This window comes from Oncorhynchus mykiss, chromosome 13, assembly GCF_013265735.2.
Source record: "Oncorhynchus mykiss isolate Arlee chromosome 13, USDA_OmykA_1.1, whole genome shotgun sequence".
Lineage (NCBI taxonomy): Eukaryota > Metazoa > Chordata > Actinopteri > Salmoniformes > Salmonidae > Oncorhynchus > Oncorhynchus mykiss.
In genome coordinates, this window is record NC_048577.1 from 69,351,247 (window position 1) to 69,366,246 (window position 15,000).

General features: G+C 46.5%; 1 protein-coding gene and 1 long non-coding RNA gene across 9 annotated transcripts in view; both read left to right on the forward strand.

Annotated features, from left to right (window-relative positions):
• The window catches only part of gcgra (glucagon receptor a), a 146,226-nt gene that overhangs the window by 117,859 nt on the left and 13,367 nt on the right, over window positions 1-15,000 (forward strand). For all 4 annotated transcript variants that reach the window (XM_036942005.1, XM_036942008.1, XM_036942007.1 and 1 more), the window contains 7 exons: window positions 497-593; window positions 1,005-1,112; window positions 2,360-2,454; window positions 5,177-5,283; window positions 6,621-6,789; window positions 9,930-10,089; window positions 12,516-12,576. In XM_036942005.1, coding sequence (XP_036797900.1) covers window positions 497-593; window positions 1,005-1,112; window positions 2,360-2,454; window positions 5,177-5,283; window positions 6,621-6,789; window positions 9,930-10,089; window positions 12,516-12,576 — 797 coding nt within the window. The remainder of the gene's footprint in view (window positions 1-496; window positions 594-1,004; window positions 1,113-2,359; window positions 2,455-5,176; window positions 5,284-6,620; window positions 6,790-9,929; window positions 10,090-12,515; window positions 12,577-15,000) is intronic.
• LOC118938361 overlaps window positions 12,964-15,000 on the forward strand; it is a 5,039-nt gene continuing 3,002 nt past the window's right edge. For all 5 annotated transcript variants that reach the window (XR_005035656.1, XR_005035652.1, XR_005035653.1 and 2 more), the window contains exons 1-2: window positions 12,964-14,898; window positions 14,946-15,000. The exon at window positions 14,946-15,000 is cut by the window's right edge. This is a non-coding gene — a long non-coding RNA (uncharacterized LOC118938361). The remainder of the gene's footprint in view (window positions 14,899-14,945) is intronic.

The following is a 15,000-nucleotide window of genomic DNA, read 5'->3' on the forward strand; positions in this document are numbered from 1 at the left end:
GCCTGTATGTCTCTCCATCTCTCTGCCTGTCTGTCTCTCTGCCTGTCTGTCTCTCCATCTCTCTGCCTGTCTGTCTCTCCATCTCTCTGCCTATCTGTCTCTCTGCCTGTCTGTCTCTCCATCTCTCTGCCTATCTGTCTCTCTGCCTGTCTGTCTCTCTGTCTCACTGTCTCTCTGCCTACCTGTTTACTGTCTGTCTGTCCCCTAGGTGTCAATGGCTATCTGTTTACTGACTGTCTGTCCCCCAGGTGTCCATGGCTATCTGTTTACTGACTGTCTGTCCCCCAGCTGTCCCTGGCTATCTGTTTACTATCTGTCTGTCTGTCCCCCAGGTGTCCCTGGTTATCTGTTTACTGTCTGTCTGTCCCCCAGGTGTCCCTGGCTATCTGTTTACTATCTGTCTGTCTGTCCCCCAGGTGTCCCTGGTTATCTGTTTACTGTCTGTCTGACCCCCAGGTGTCCCTGGCTATCAGTTTACTGTCTGTCTGTCCCCCAGGTGTCCCCAGCTAAGCCATTAAAGGCGTTGATGCAGAGATGGGTGATGTACACGGAGGAGTGTAGCCGCAATCACAGCAGAGAACCGCCGCTCACTGGTGAGAAACACGCGCACACGCCGGCACGCACACTCACACCATAAACACTGTGTAGCACCGTGCATTATGGGAAGATGAAGGTCCTCCGTTCTGCTCTCCCGGTGAGGGTCGGCTGTGGCAGTAGATACAGGGTAAACTAGTGGTTAGAGCGTTGGACTAGTAACCGGAAGGTTGCAAGTTCAAACCCCCGACCTGACAAGGTACAAATCTGTCGTTGAAAATAAGAATTTGTTCTTAACTGACTTGCCTGGTTAAATAAAGATAAAATAAAAATTAAAAATAAACATGTCTATCCTTCGTTCCAGGAAGATATTCCCTCCCTCTTCACAGATCTGATTGGACAGGATGTGTTCCGATCAACAGTAATTGTTTCCCCCAGATAAAGAGATGTTCTGTAACTGTTTCCTGTAGGTGTTGTGTGTAACAGGACCTTTGACATGTATGCCTGCTGGCCCGATGGACTCGCCAACACTACTGTCAGTGTGTCCTGTCCCTGGTACCTGCCCTGGCACCACAAAGGTGAAGGTTGATGCTGATTGGTTGGTTGATTTGATGAATTGATTGGTTTGTTGATTGGTGCTTGTATGTCACGTTCAATAAATACCAAACTCACGTCAAATATCTGAAACTTCTGTCAGGTTAGTGTGATAGGTAGTGTGAAAGGGTAACACGTCTGCTTGGGTCAGTGAATGACAGTCTACCTGTAACGTGTGTCTGTTCCAGTCCAGCATGGTTCGGTGTACAGGGAGTGTGAGAGGTAGTGTGAAAGGGTAACACGTCTGCTTGGGTCAGTGAATGACAGTCTACCTGTAACGTGTGTCTGTTCCAGTCCAGCATGGTTCGGTGTACAGGGAGTGTGAGAGGTAGTGTGAAAGGGTAACACGTCTGCTTGGGTCAGTGAATGACAGTCTACCTGTAACGTGTGTCTGTTCCAGTCCAGCATGGTTCGGTGTACAGGGAGTGTGAGAGGTAGTGTGAAAGGGTAACAAGTCTGCTTGGGTCAGTGAATGACAGTCTACCTGTAACGTGTGTCTGTTCCAGTCCAGCATGGTTCGGTGTACAGGGAGTGTGAGAGGTAGTGTGAAAGGGTAACACGTCTGCTTGGGTCAGTGAATGACAGTCTACCTGTAACGTGTGTCTGTTCCAGTCCAGCATGGTTCGGTGTACAGGGAGTGTGAGAGGTAGTGTGAAAGGGTAACAAGTCTGCTTGGGTCAGTGAATGACAGTCTACCTGTAACGTGTGTCTGTTCCAGTCCAGCATGGTTCGGTGTACAGGGAGTGTGAGAGGTAGTGTGAAAGGGTAACACGTCTGCTTGGGTCAGTGAATGACAGTCTACCTGTAACGTGTGTCTGTTCCAGTCCAGCATGGTTCGGTGTACAGGGAGTGTGAGAGGTAGTGTGAAAGGGTAACAAGTCTGCTTGGGTCAGTGAATGACAGTCTACCTGTAACGTGTGTCTGTTCCAGTCCAGCATGGTTCGGTGTACAGGGAGTGTGAGAGGTAGTGTGAAAGGGTAACAAGTCTGCTTGGGTCAGTGAATGACAGTCTACCTGTAATGTGTGTCTGTTCCAGTCCAGCATGGTTCGGTGTACAGGGAGTGTGATAGGTAGTCTGCTTGGGTCAGTGAATGACAGTCTACCTGTAATGTGTGTCTGTTCCAGTCCAGCATGGTTCGGTGTACAGGGAGTGTGAGAGGTAGTGTGAAAGGGTAACAAGTCTGCTTGGGTCAGTGAATGACAGTCTACCTGTAATGTGTGTCTGTTCCAGTCCAGCATGGTTCGGTGTACAGGGAGTGTGACGCGGACGGCCAGTGGGTTCCCCAGAAGAACACGAGCGAGTGTGATGCTAATGATCCTGCTCAGGTGAAAATGATGTGTCTCTTGTGAGTGAGGCTCGGGAAATGCTGTGGATAAAATATCGTCATATAGACATGATGGGAAGGGTGTATAGAATTGATTCGTGTTTTTCATCCGTGTGAGTGTACTGAGGTGTGTAGGCTAAATGGGTGTATAGAATTGATTCGTGTTTTTCATCCGTGTGAGTGTACTGAGGTGTGTAGGCTAAATGGGTGTATAGAATTGATTCGTGTTTTTCATCCGTGTGAGTGTACTGAGGTGTGTAGGCTAAATGGACAGGCCATTCAGAAGGTATTCAGACATTTTTCCACATTTTCCAACGTTACAGTCTTATTCTAAAATGGATTCAATTGTTTTTTCCCCTCATCAATCTACACACACAATACCCCATAATGACATCACAATACCCCATAATGACATCACAATACCCCATAATGACATCAAGATACCCCATAACTGTCAGTAAGAGTGTCCATGATTGAGTCTTTGGATGAAGAGATTGAGATAAAAACTGTCCAGGTTGAGTGTTTGTTGCAGCTCGTTCCAGTCGCTAGCTGCAGCGAACTGAAAAGACGATGTTACAAGGTATGACGCTACAAGCTTGGCACACCTGTATCTGGGGAGTTTCTCCAATTCTTCTCTGCAGATCCTCTCAAGCTCTGTCAGGTTGGATGGGGAGCGTCGCTACACAGCTATTTTCAGGTTTCTCCAGAGATGTTCAATCAGGTTCAAATCAGGGCTCTGGCTGGGCCACTCAAGGACATGAGGACAAGCCACTCCTGCGTTGTCTTGGCTGTGTTCTTAGGGTTGTTGTCCTGTTGGAAGGTGAACCTTCGACCAGTCTGAGGGCCTGAGCTCTCTGGAGCAGGTTTTCATCAAGAATCTCTCTGTACTTTGTTCCGTTCATCTTTCCTTTGATCCTGACTAGTGTCCGACTTTTTGCCGCTGAAAAACAATCTTGTTTCTCATGGTCTGAGAGTCCTTTAGGTGCCTTTTGACAAACTCCAGGTGGGCTTCCGTCTGGCCACTTTACCATAAAGGCCTGATTGGTGGAGTGCTGCAGTGATGGTTGTCCTTCTGGAAGTTTCTCCCATCTCCACAGAGGAACTCTGAAGCTCTATCAGAGTACCATTGGGTTCTTGGTCACCTCCCTGTCCAAGGCTGGGCAGCCAGCTCTAGGAAGAGTCTTGGTGGTTCCAAACTTCTTCCATTTAAGAATGATGGAGGCCACTTGTTTTTGGGGACCTTCAATGCTGCCGACATTTTCTTGGTACCCTTCCCCAGATCTGTGCTCACAAACTTCTACAGATGCACTATCGAGAGCATCCTGTCGGGCTGTATCACCGCCTGGTACGGCAACTGCTCCGCCCACAACCGTAAGGCTCTCCAGAGGGTAGTGAGGTCTGCACAACGCATCACCGGGGGCAAACTACCTGCCCTCCAGGACACCTACACCACCCGATGTCACAGGAAGGCCATAAAGATCATCAAGGACAACAACCACCCGAGCCACTGCCTGTTCACCCCGATATCATCCAGAAGGCGAGGTCAGTACAGGTGCATCAAAGTTGGGACCGAGAGACTGAAAAACAGCTTCTATCTCAAGGCCATCAGACTGTTAAACAGCCACCACTAACATTGAGTGGCTGCTGCCAACACACTGACTCAACTCCAGCCACTTTAATAATGGGAATTGATGGGAAATGATGTGAAATATATCACTAGCCACTTTAAACAATGCTACCTAATATAATGTTTACATACCCTACATTATTCATCTCATATGTATATGTATATACTGTACTCTATATCATCTACTGCATCTTTATGTAATACATGTATCACTAGCCACTTTAAACTATGCCACTTTGTTTACATACTCATCTCATATGTATATACTGCACTACCATCTACTGTATCTTGCCTGTGCCGCTCTGTACCATCACTCATTCATATATCTTTATGTACATATTCTTTATCCCCTTACACTTGTGTCTATAAGGTAGTAGTTTTGGAATTGTTAGCTAGATTACTTGTTGATAATTACTGCATTGTCGGAACTAGAAGCACAAGCATTTCGCTACACTCGCATTAACATCTGCTAACCATGTGTATGTGACAAATAAAATTTGAAATTGATTCGACACAATCCTGTCTCGGAGCTCCACGGACAACTCCTTTGACCTCATGGCTTGGTTTTTGCTCCGACATGCACTGTCAACTGTGGGACCTTATATAGACAGGTGTGTGCCTTTCCAAACCATGTCCAATCAATTGAATTTACCACAGGTGGACACCAATCAATGGAAACAGGATGCACATCAATTTGTTGTCATATTTCTGTTGTATGTCTTTAAATTGCAAGAAATTCTAAAAACCTGTTTTTGCTTTGTCATTGGTATTGTGATGTCATTATGGGGTATTGTGATGTCATTATGGGGTATCGTGATGTCATTATGGGGTATTGTGATGTCATTATGGGGTATTGTGATGTCATTATGGGGTATTGTGATGTCATTATGGGGTATTGTGATGTCATTATGGGGTATTGTGTATAGATTGATGAGGAAAACATTTAATTTAATACATTTTAAAATAAAGCTGTAATGTAACAAAATGTGGAAAAAGTCAAGAGTCCTGAATACTTTCCCAACTTTCCTTATTGTTTCTGTGTGTGTGTGTGTGTGTGTGTGTGTGTGTGTGTGTGTGTGTGTGTGTGTGTGTGTAGCCTCACTATGGTCAGATCCTCAAGAAGTTCCGGACCATGTACACCGTGGGCTACTCTCTGTCTCTGGGGGCTCTGGTGTTAGCGCTCGGAATCCTGATCACTTTCAGGTAACACACACACACACACACACACACACCCAGAGAGACACACACACTGAGACACACACACACACACACACCCATAGAGACACACACACTGAGAGAGAGAGATACACACACAAACACTAAGACAGCCTGTAGGATTTGTGTTAATGCTTGGTACCATGATCAGGTAACCCTCACCTCATGACCGTAAAGAGGAAAGACAGACAGACACCATGACCTCTCAGCCACTCAGCCACCCACCATGTCCTCTCAGCCACCCACCATGTCCTCTCAGCCACCCACCATGTCCTCTCAGCCACCCACCATGTCCTCTCAGCCACCCACCGTGTCCTCTCAGCCACCCACCTTGTCCTCTCAGCCACCCACCTTGTCCTCTCAGCCACCCACCATGTCCTCTCAGCCACCCACCATGTCCTCTCAGCCACCCACCATGACCTCTCAGCCACCCACCATGTCCTCTCAGCCACTGAGCCACCCACCATGTCCTCTCAGCCACCCACCATGTCCTCTCAGCCACCCACCATGTCCTCTCAGCCACCCACTATGTCCTCTCAGCCACCCACCATGACCTCTCAGCCACCCACCATGTCCTCTCAGCCACTGAGCCACCCACCATGTCCTCTCAGCCACTGAGCCACCCACCATGTCCTCTCAGCCACCCACCGTGTCCTCTCAGCCACCCACCATGTCCTCTCAGCCACCCACCATGTCTTCTCAGCCACCCACCGTGTCCTCTCAGCCACCCACCATGTCCTCTCAGCCACCCACCATGTCCTCTCAGCCACTCAGCCACCCACCATGACCTCTCAGCCACCCACCATGTCCTCTCAGCCACCCACCATGTCCTCTCAGCCACCCACCATGTCCTCTCAGCCACCCACCATGACCTCTCAGCCACCCACCATGTCCCCTCAGCCACCCACCATGACCTCTCAGCCACCCACCATGACCTCTCAGCCACCCACCATGTCCTCTCAGCCACTCAGCCACCCACCATGTCCTCTCAGCCACCCACCATGACCTCTCAGCCACCCACCATGTCCTCTCAGCCACCCACCATGTCCTCTCAGCCACCCACCATGTCCTCTCAGCCACCCACCACTCTTCATGGAGGTAGAAAGGTGTATGTTTCTCATCAATTAAACATGTTTGATTTGAATGGACAGGTCAGTGAAGCAAGGTAGCTCCACTGACCTTACTGTTTGGCCACCTAGTAACCATACATACATATTCTAATTCCATTCCTTTAACATTTCATCTTTGTTATATTACCTCTGCTGTAGTTGACATTCCCCCTAACAGGAAGCACACTGTCCCCCCCCCCCCCCCTCCCCTTACAGGAAGCTCCACTGTATGAGGAACAACATCCACATGAACCTGTTTGCATCCTTCATCCTGCGTGCTCTGTCCATCCTGATAAAGGACGCCATGTTGGAGGCTCCCAGCGTCAACATCGGACAGGACCAGGAAGTTACAGACTATGAGGTGGAGTGGCTCGTCAACAACGAGGTGTGTTGTTGTTGTTGTTGTTGTTTGTCTGAAAGGGTCGTGGTCAAAAGTAGTGCCGTTCAACAACAAGGAGGGTGTGTTGAGTTGAGTTGACCAGGGTGAGGTAAAGAGTCCAGTCAACAACAAGGTGGGAGTGTTGAGTTAAGTTGACCAGGGTGAGATAAAGAGTCCAGTCAACAACGAGGTGGGTGTGTTGAGTTGGGTTGACCAGGGTGAGATAAAGAGTCCAGTCAACAACGAGGTGGGGGTGTTGAGTTAAGTTGACCAGGGTGAGGTAAAGAGTCCAGTCAACAACGAGGTGGGTGTGTTGAGTTGACCTGGATGAGGTAAAGAGTCCAGTCAACAACAAGGTGGGGGTGTTGAGTTGAGTTGACCAGGGTGAGGTAAAGAGTCCAGTCAACAACAAGGTGGGGGTGTTGAGTTAAGTTGACCAGGGTGAGGTAAAGAGTCCAGTCAACAACAAGGTGGGAGTGTTGAGTTGACCAGGGTGAGGTAAAGAGTCCAGTCAACAACAAGGTGGGAGTGTTGAGTTGACCAGGGTGAGGTAAAGAGTCCAGTCAACAACAAGGTGGGAGTGTTGAGTTGACCAGGGTGAGGTAAAGAGTCCAGTCAACAACAAGGTGGGAGTGTTGGGTTGCGTTGACCAGGGTGAGGTAAAGAGTCCAGTCAACAACAAGGTGGGTGTGTTGAGTTGACCAGGGTGAGATAAAGTAGCAGGTCAACAACGAGGTGGGTGTGTTGAGTTGACCAGGATTCTAAGGGTTTGATCTCTGAAGCATTGTTTATTTATTTTTTAAAATTTTATTTCACCTTTATTTAACCAGGTAGGCTAGTTGAGAACAAGTTCTCATTTGCAACTGCGACCTGGCCAAGATAAAGCATAGCAGTGTGAACAGACAACACAGAGTTACACATGGAGTAAACAATTAACAAGTCAATAACACAGTAGAAAAAAGGGGAGTCTATATATACATTGTGTGCAAAAGGCATGAGAAGGTAGGCAAATAATTACAATTATGCAGATTAACACTGGAGTGATAAATGATCAGATGGTTATGTACAGGTAGAGATATTGGTGTGCAAAAGAGCAGAAAAATAAATAAATAAAAACAGTATGGGGATGAGGTAGGTGAAAATGGGTGGGCTATTTACCAATAGACTATGTACAGCTGCAGCGATCGGTTAGCTGCTCAGATAGCAGATGTTTGAAGTTGGTGAGGGAGATAAAAGTCTCCAACTTCAGCGATTTTTGCAATTCGTTCCAGTCACAGGCAGCAGAGAACTGGAACAAAAGGCGGCCAAATGAGGTGTTGGCTTTAGGGATGATCAGTGAGATACACCTGCTGGAGCGCGTGCTACGGATGGGTGTTGCCATCGTAACCAGTGAACTGAGATAAGGCGGAGCTTTACCTAGCATGGACTTGTAGATGACCTGAAGCCAGTGGGTCTGGCGACGAATATGTAGCGAGGGCCAGCCGACTAGAGCATACAAGTCGCAGTGGTGGGTGGTATAAGGTGCTTTAGTGACAAAACGGATGGCACTGTGATAAACTGCATCCAGTTTGCTGAGTAGAGTGTTGGAAGCAATTTTGTAGATGACATCGCCGAAGTCGAGGATCGGTAGGATAGTCAGTTTTACTAGGGTAAGTTTGGCGGCGTGAGTGAAGGAGGCTTTGTTGCGGAATAGAAAGCCGACTCTTGATTTGATTTTCGATTGGAGATGTTTGATATGGGTCTGGAAGGAGAGCTTAGAGTCTAGCCAGACACCTAGGTACTTATAGATGTCCACATATTCAAGGTCGGAACCATCCAGGGTGGTGATGCTGGTCAGGCGTGCGGGTGCAGGCAGCGAACGGTTGAAAAGCATGCATTTGGTTTTACTAGCGTTTAAGAGCAGTTGGAGGCCACGGAAGGAGTGCTGTATTGCATTGAAGCTCGTTTGGAGGTTAGATAGCACAGTGTCCAAGGACGGGCCGGAAGTATATAGAATGGTGTCGTCTGCGTAGAGGTGGATCAGGGACTCGCCCGCAGCATGAGAAACATCATTGATATATACAGAGAAAAGAGTCGGCCCGAGAATTGAACCCTGTGGCACCCCCATAGAGACTGCCAGAGGACCGGACAGCATGCCCTCCGATTTGACACACTGAACTCTGTCTGCAAAGTAATTGGTGAACCAGGCAAGGCAGTCATCCGAAAAACTGAGGCTACTGAGTCTGCCGATAAGAATACGCTGATTGACAGAGTCGAAAGCCTTGGCAAGGTCTATGAAGACGGCTGCACAGTACTGTCTTTTATCGATGGCGGTTATGATATCGTTTAGTACCTTGAGCCATACAGGAGGATTCTAAGGGCTTGATCTCTGAACCATTGTTTAGTCATACAGGAGGATTCTAAGGGTTTGATCTCTGAAGCATTGTTTAGCCATACAGGAGGATTCTAAGGGCTTGATCTCTGAACCATTGTTTAGCCATACAGGAGGATTATAAGGGCTTGATCTCTGAACCATTGTTTAGCCATACAGGAGGATTCTAAGGGCTTGATCTCTGAACCATTGTTTAGCCATACAGGAGGATTATAAGGGCTTGATCTCTGAACCATTGTTTAGCCATACAGGAGGATTCTAAGGGCTTGATCTCTGAACCATTGTTTAGCCATACAGGAGGATTCTAAGGGCTTGATCTCTGAACCATTGTTTAGCCATACAGGAGGATTCTAAGGGCTTGATCTCTGAACCATTGTTTAGCCATACAGGAGGATTCTAAGGGCTTGATCTCTGAAGCATTGTTTAGCCATACAGGAGGATTCTAAGGGCTTGATCTCTGAACCATTGTTTAGTCATACAGGAGGATTCTAAGGGCTTGATCTCTGAAGCATTGTTTAGCCATACAGGAGGATTATAAGGGCTTGATCTCTGAAGCATTGTTTAGCCATACAGGAGGATTCTAAGGGCTTGATCTCTGAACCATTGTTTAGCCATACAGGAGAATTAGAAGGGCTTGATCTCTGAAGCATTGTTTAGCCATACAGGAGGATTCTAAGGGCTTGATATCTGAACCATTGTTTAGACATACAGGAGAATTAGAAGGGCTTTGTTAAGTCTTGAAACGTGTATTTTTTTTGTGTGTTGTGTCCTGCAGACGGCGGTGGGGTGTCGTATCGCCGTGGTGATGATGCAGTACAGTATCATGGCTAACAGCTATTGGCTGCTGGTGGAAGGCATCTACCTCCACAACCTGCTGGTCATCACCGTGTTCACTGAGAGAAACTACTTCAACATCTACCTGTGTATCGGCTGGGGTGAGGAGGGGGAGGAGAGGAGGGGGAGGAGGGGGGGGGGGGGGGGTGAGGAGAGGAGAGGGAGGGGGTGGAGGTTGTGTATTTGTCGCAGCACAGCACATTATATACCAGAAGTCAGAGCATTTGGTAATCTGTTTGGTAGCCAGACACCTGAGTAGATCTATTATAGATATAGTCACCCTCAGGGTAAGGTAGTAGAGATATTATAGATATAGTCACCCTCAGGGTTAGGTAGTAGAGATATTATAGATATAGTCAGTCTCAGGGTTAGGTAGTAGAGATATTAGAGATATAGTCACCCTCAGGGTTAGGTAGTAGAGATATTATAGATATAGTCAGTCAGGGTTAGGTAGTAGAGATTTTATAGAGATAGTCACCCTCAGGGTTAGGTAGTAGATCTATTATAGATATAGTCAGTCTCAGGGTTAGGTAGTAGAGATATTAGAGATATAGTCACCCTCAGGGTTAGGTAGTAGAGATATTATAGATATAGTCACCCTCAGGGTTAGGTGGTAGATCTATTATAGATATAGTCACCCTCAGGGTTAGGTAGTAGAGATATTATAGATATAGTCATCCTCAGGGTTAGGTAGTAGATCTATTATAGATATAGTCACCCTCAGGGTTAGGTAGTAGAGATATAATCAGTCTCAGGGTTAGGTAGTAGAGATATTATAGATATAGTCAGTCTCAGGGTTATGTAGTAGAGATATTATAGATATAGTCACCCTCGGGGTTAGGTAGTAGAGATATTATAGACATAGTCACCCTCAGGGTTAGGTAGTAGAGATATTATAGATATAGTCAGTCTCAGGGTTAGGTAGTAGCGATATTAGAGATAAAGTCACCCTCGGGGTTAGGTAGTAGAGATATTATAGATTTAGTCACCCTCGGGGTTAGGTACTAGAGATATAGTCACCCTCAGGGTTAGGTACTAGAGATATAGTCACCCTCAGGGTTAGGTAATAGAGATGTTATAGATATAGTCACCCTCAGGGTTAGGTACTAGAGATACTATAGATATAGTCACCCTCAGGGTTAGGTAGTAGAGATATTATAGACATAGTCACCCTCAGGGTTAGGTAGTAGAGATATTATAGATATAGTCATCCTCAGGGTTAGGTAATAGAGATATTACAGATATAGTCAGTCTCAGGGTTAGGTAGTAGAGATATTATAGATATAGTCACTCTCAGGGTTAGGTAGTAGAGATATAGTCACCCTCAGGGTTAGGTAGTAGAGATATTATAGATATAGTCACCCTCAGGGTTAGGTAGTAGAGATATTATAGATATAGTCACACTCAGGGTTAGGTAGTAGAGATATTTGGGCATAGTCACCCTCTGGGTTAGATAGTAGAGATATTATAGATATAGTCACCCTCAGGGTTAGGTAGTAGATATATTATAGAGATAGTCACCCTCAGGGTTAGGTAGCAGAGATATTATAGATATAGTCACTCTCAGGGTTAGGTAGTAGAGATATAGTCACCCTCAGGGTTAGGTAGTAGAGATATTGTAGAGATAGTCACCCTCAAGGTTAGGTAGCAGAGATTTTATAGATATAGTCACCCTCAGGGTTATGTAGTCTCAGGGTTAGGTAGTAGAGATATTATAGAGATAGTCACCCTCAGGGTTAGGTAGTAGAGATATTATAGATATAGTCACCCTCAGGGTTATGTAGTAGAAATATTATAGATATAGTCACCCTCAGGGTTATGTAGTAGAGATATTATAGATATAGTCACCCTCAGGGTTATGTAGTAGAAATATTATAGATATAGTCACCCTCAGGGTTATGTAGTAGAAATATTATAGATATAGTCACCCTCAGGGTTAGGTACTAGAGATATTATAGATATAGTCAGTCTCAGGGTTAGGTAGTAGAGATATAGTCACCCTCAGGGTTGGGTAGTCAAGATATTATAGATATAGTCACCCTCAGGGTTAGGTAGTAGCGATATAGTCAGTCTCAGGGTTAGGTAGTAGAGATATTAGAGATATAGTCACCCTCAGGTTTAGTTAGTAGAGATATTATAGATATAGTCAGTCTCAGGGTTAGGTAGTAGAGATATTATAGAGATAGTCAGTCTCAGGGTTAGGTAATAGAGATTTTATAGATATAGTCACCCTCAGGGTTAGGTAGTAGAGATATTATAGAGATAGTCAGTCTCAGGGTTATGTTGTAGAGATATTATAGACATAGTCACCCTCAGGGTTAGGTAGTAGAGATATTATAGACATAGTCACCCTCAGGGTTATGTAGTAGAGATATTATAGATATAGTCACCCTCAGGGTTAGGTAATAGAGATATTATAGATATAGTCACCCTCAGGGTTAGGTACTAGAGATATTATAGAGATAGTCCGTCTCAGGGTTAGGTAGTCTATGAGTTCTTGGTGTGTTTAATGTGATTCTCTCTGCAGGTGCCCCTCTGATCTTCCTGGTGCCCTGGGTGATGGTGAAATACCTGTATGAAAATGAGGAGTAAGTGCCTGCATGAGTGAGTGAGTGCCTGCAATGAGTGAGTGAGTGCCTGCATGAGTGAGTGAGTGCCTGCATGCGTGAGTGAGTGCCTGCATGAGTGAGTGAGTGCCTGCATGAGTGAGTGAGTGCCTGCATGCGTGAGTGAGTGCCTGCATGAGTGAGTGAGTGCCTGCATGCGTGAGTGAGTGTCTGCATGCGTGAGTGAGTGTCTGCATGCGTGAGTGAGTGCCTGCATGCGTGAGTGAGTGTCTGCATTAGTGAGTGAGTGCCTGCATGAGTGAGTGAGTGTCTGCATGCGTGAGTGAGTGCCTGCATGCGTGAGTGAGTGCCTGCATGCGTGAGTGAGTGCCTGCATGAGTGAGTGAGTGCCTGCATGAGTGAGTGAGTGCCTGCATGCGTGAGTGAGTGTCTGCATTAGTGAGTGAGTGCCTGCATGCGTGAGTGAGTGCCTGCATTAGTGAGTACTACTGTCGATGCAATGATGCATGACTGATGACACCTCCAATATTTTTAGAGACATGGAATTGAGAGGTCAGACAGCCTGCTCTCTCCAAGTGAAAATCCCTGCAGTGTTCCTTGGAGGATCTTGGTCAATTTAGCAGAAGATTTATAGTCAATAGCTGTGACCTGAAACCATTTAGCGGTTGACGGGAATGTCTGTTTAGAACACAGGCAGGTTAGTAAACCAGGAAACCTACTGCGATGTGTAATGCAGGAAACCTCCTGTGATGTGTAATGCAGGAAACCTCCTGCGATGTGTAATGCAGGAAACCTCCTGCGATGTGTAAACCAGGAAACCTCCTGCCATGTGTAATGCAGGAAACCTCCTGTGATGTGTAATACAGGAAACCTCCTGTGATGTGTAATACAGGAAACCTCCTGTGATGTGTAAACCAGGAAACCTCCTGTGATGTGTAAACCAGGAAACCTCCTGTGATGTGTAAACCAGGAAACCTCCTGTGATGTGTAATGCAGGAAACCTCCTGTGATGTGTAAACCAGGAAACCTCCTGTGATGTGTAATGCAGGAAACCTCCTGTGATGTGTAATGCAGGAAACCTCCTGTGATGTGTAATGCAGGAAACCTCCTGCGATGTGTAATGCAGGAAACCTCCTGTGATGTGTAAACCAGGAAACCTCCTGTGATGTGTAATGCAGGAAACCTCCTGTGATGTGTAATGCAGGAAACCTCCTGTGATGTGTAATGCAGGAAACCTCCTGCGATGTGTAATGCAGGAAACCTCCTGTGATGTGTAATGCAGGAAACCTCCTGTGATGTGTAAACCAGGAAACCTCCTGCCATGTGTAATGCAGGAAACCTCCTGTGATGTGTAATGCAGGAAACCTCCTGTGATGTGTAATGCAGGAAACCTCCTGCGATGTGTAATGCAGGAAACCTCCTGTGATGTGTAATGCAGGAAACCTCCTGCGATGTGTAATGCAGGAAACCTCCTGTGATGTGTAATGCAGGAAACCTCCTGTGATGTGTAATGCAGGAAACCTCCTGCGATGTGTAATGCAGGAAACCTCCTGTGATGTGTAAACCAGGAAACCTCCTGTGATGTGTAATTCAGGAAACCTCCTGTGATGTGTAATGCAGGAAACCTCCTGTGATGTGTAATGCAGGAAACCTCCTGTGATGTGTAAACCAGGAAACCTCCTGCGATGTGTAATGCAGGAAACCTCCTGCGATGTGTAATACAGGAAACCTCCTGTGATGTGTAAACCAGGAAACCTCCTGCCATGTGTAATGCAGGAAACCTCCTGTGATGTGTACCCTACTATAAACTCTCTTGTTCCCTCTGTGTTGTGTTGAGCCTTGTATACTGGGCCCTGTATGTTACGCTGTGTGTTGTGTTGAGCCTTGTATACTGGGCCCTGTATGTTACGCTGTGTGTTGTGTTGAGCCTTGTATACTGGGCCCTGTATGTTACGCTGTGTGTTGTGTTGAGCCTTGTATACTGGGCCCTGTATGTTACGCTGTGTGTTGTGTTGAGCCTTGTATACTGGGCCCTGTATGTTACGCTGTGTGTTGTGTTGAGCCTTGTATACTGGGCCCTGTATGTTACGCTGTGTGTTGTGTTGAGCCTTGTATACTGGGCCCTGTATGTTACGCTGTGTGTTGTGTTGAGCCTTGTATACTGGGCCCTGTATGTTACGCTGTGTGTTGTGTTGAGCCTTGTATACTGGGCCCTGTATGTTACGCTGTGTGTTGTGTTGAGCCTTGTTTTCAGGGCCTTTACAATACAACCCTGGGGAATAGAGGTGCTGTCTGTATGTCAGCCTCAGTGCTGTGTTGAGCCTTGTATACAGAGGTATAAAGGTGCTGTCTGTATGTCAGCCTCAGTGCTGTGTTCCTCTGTTTGACAGGTGCTGTCTGTATGTCAGCCTCAGTGCTGTGTTGAGCCTTGTATACAGAGGTATA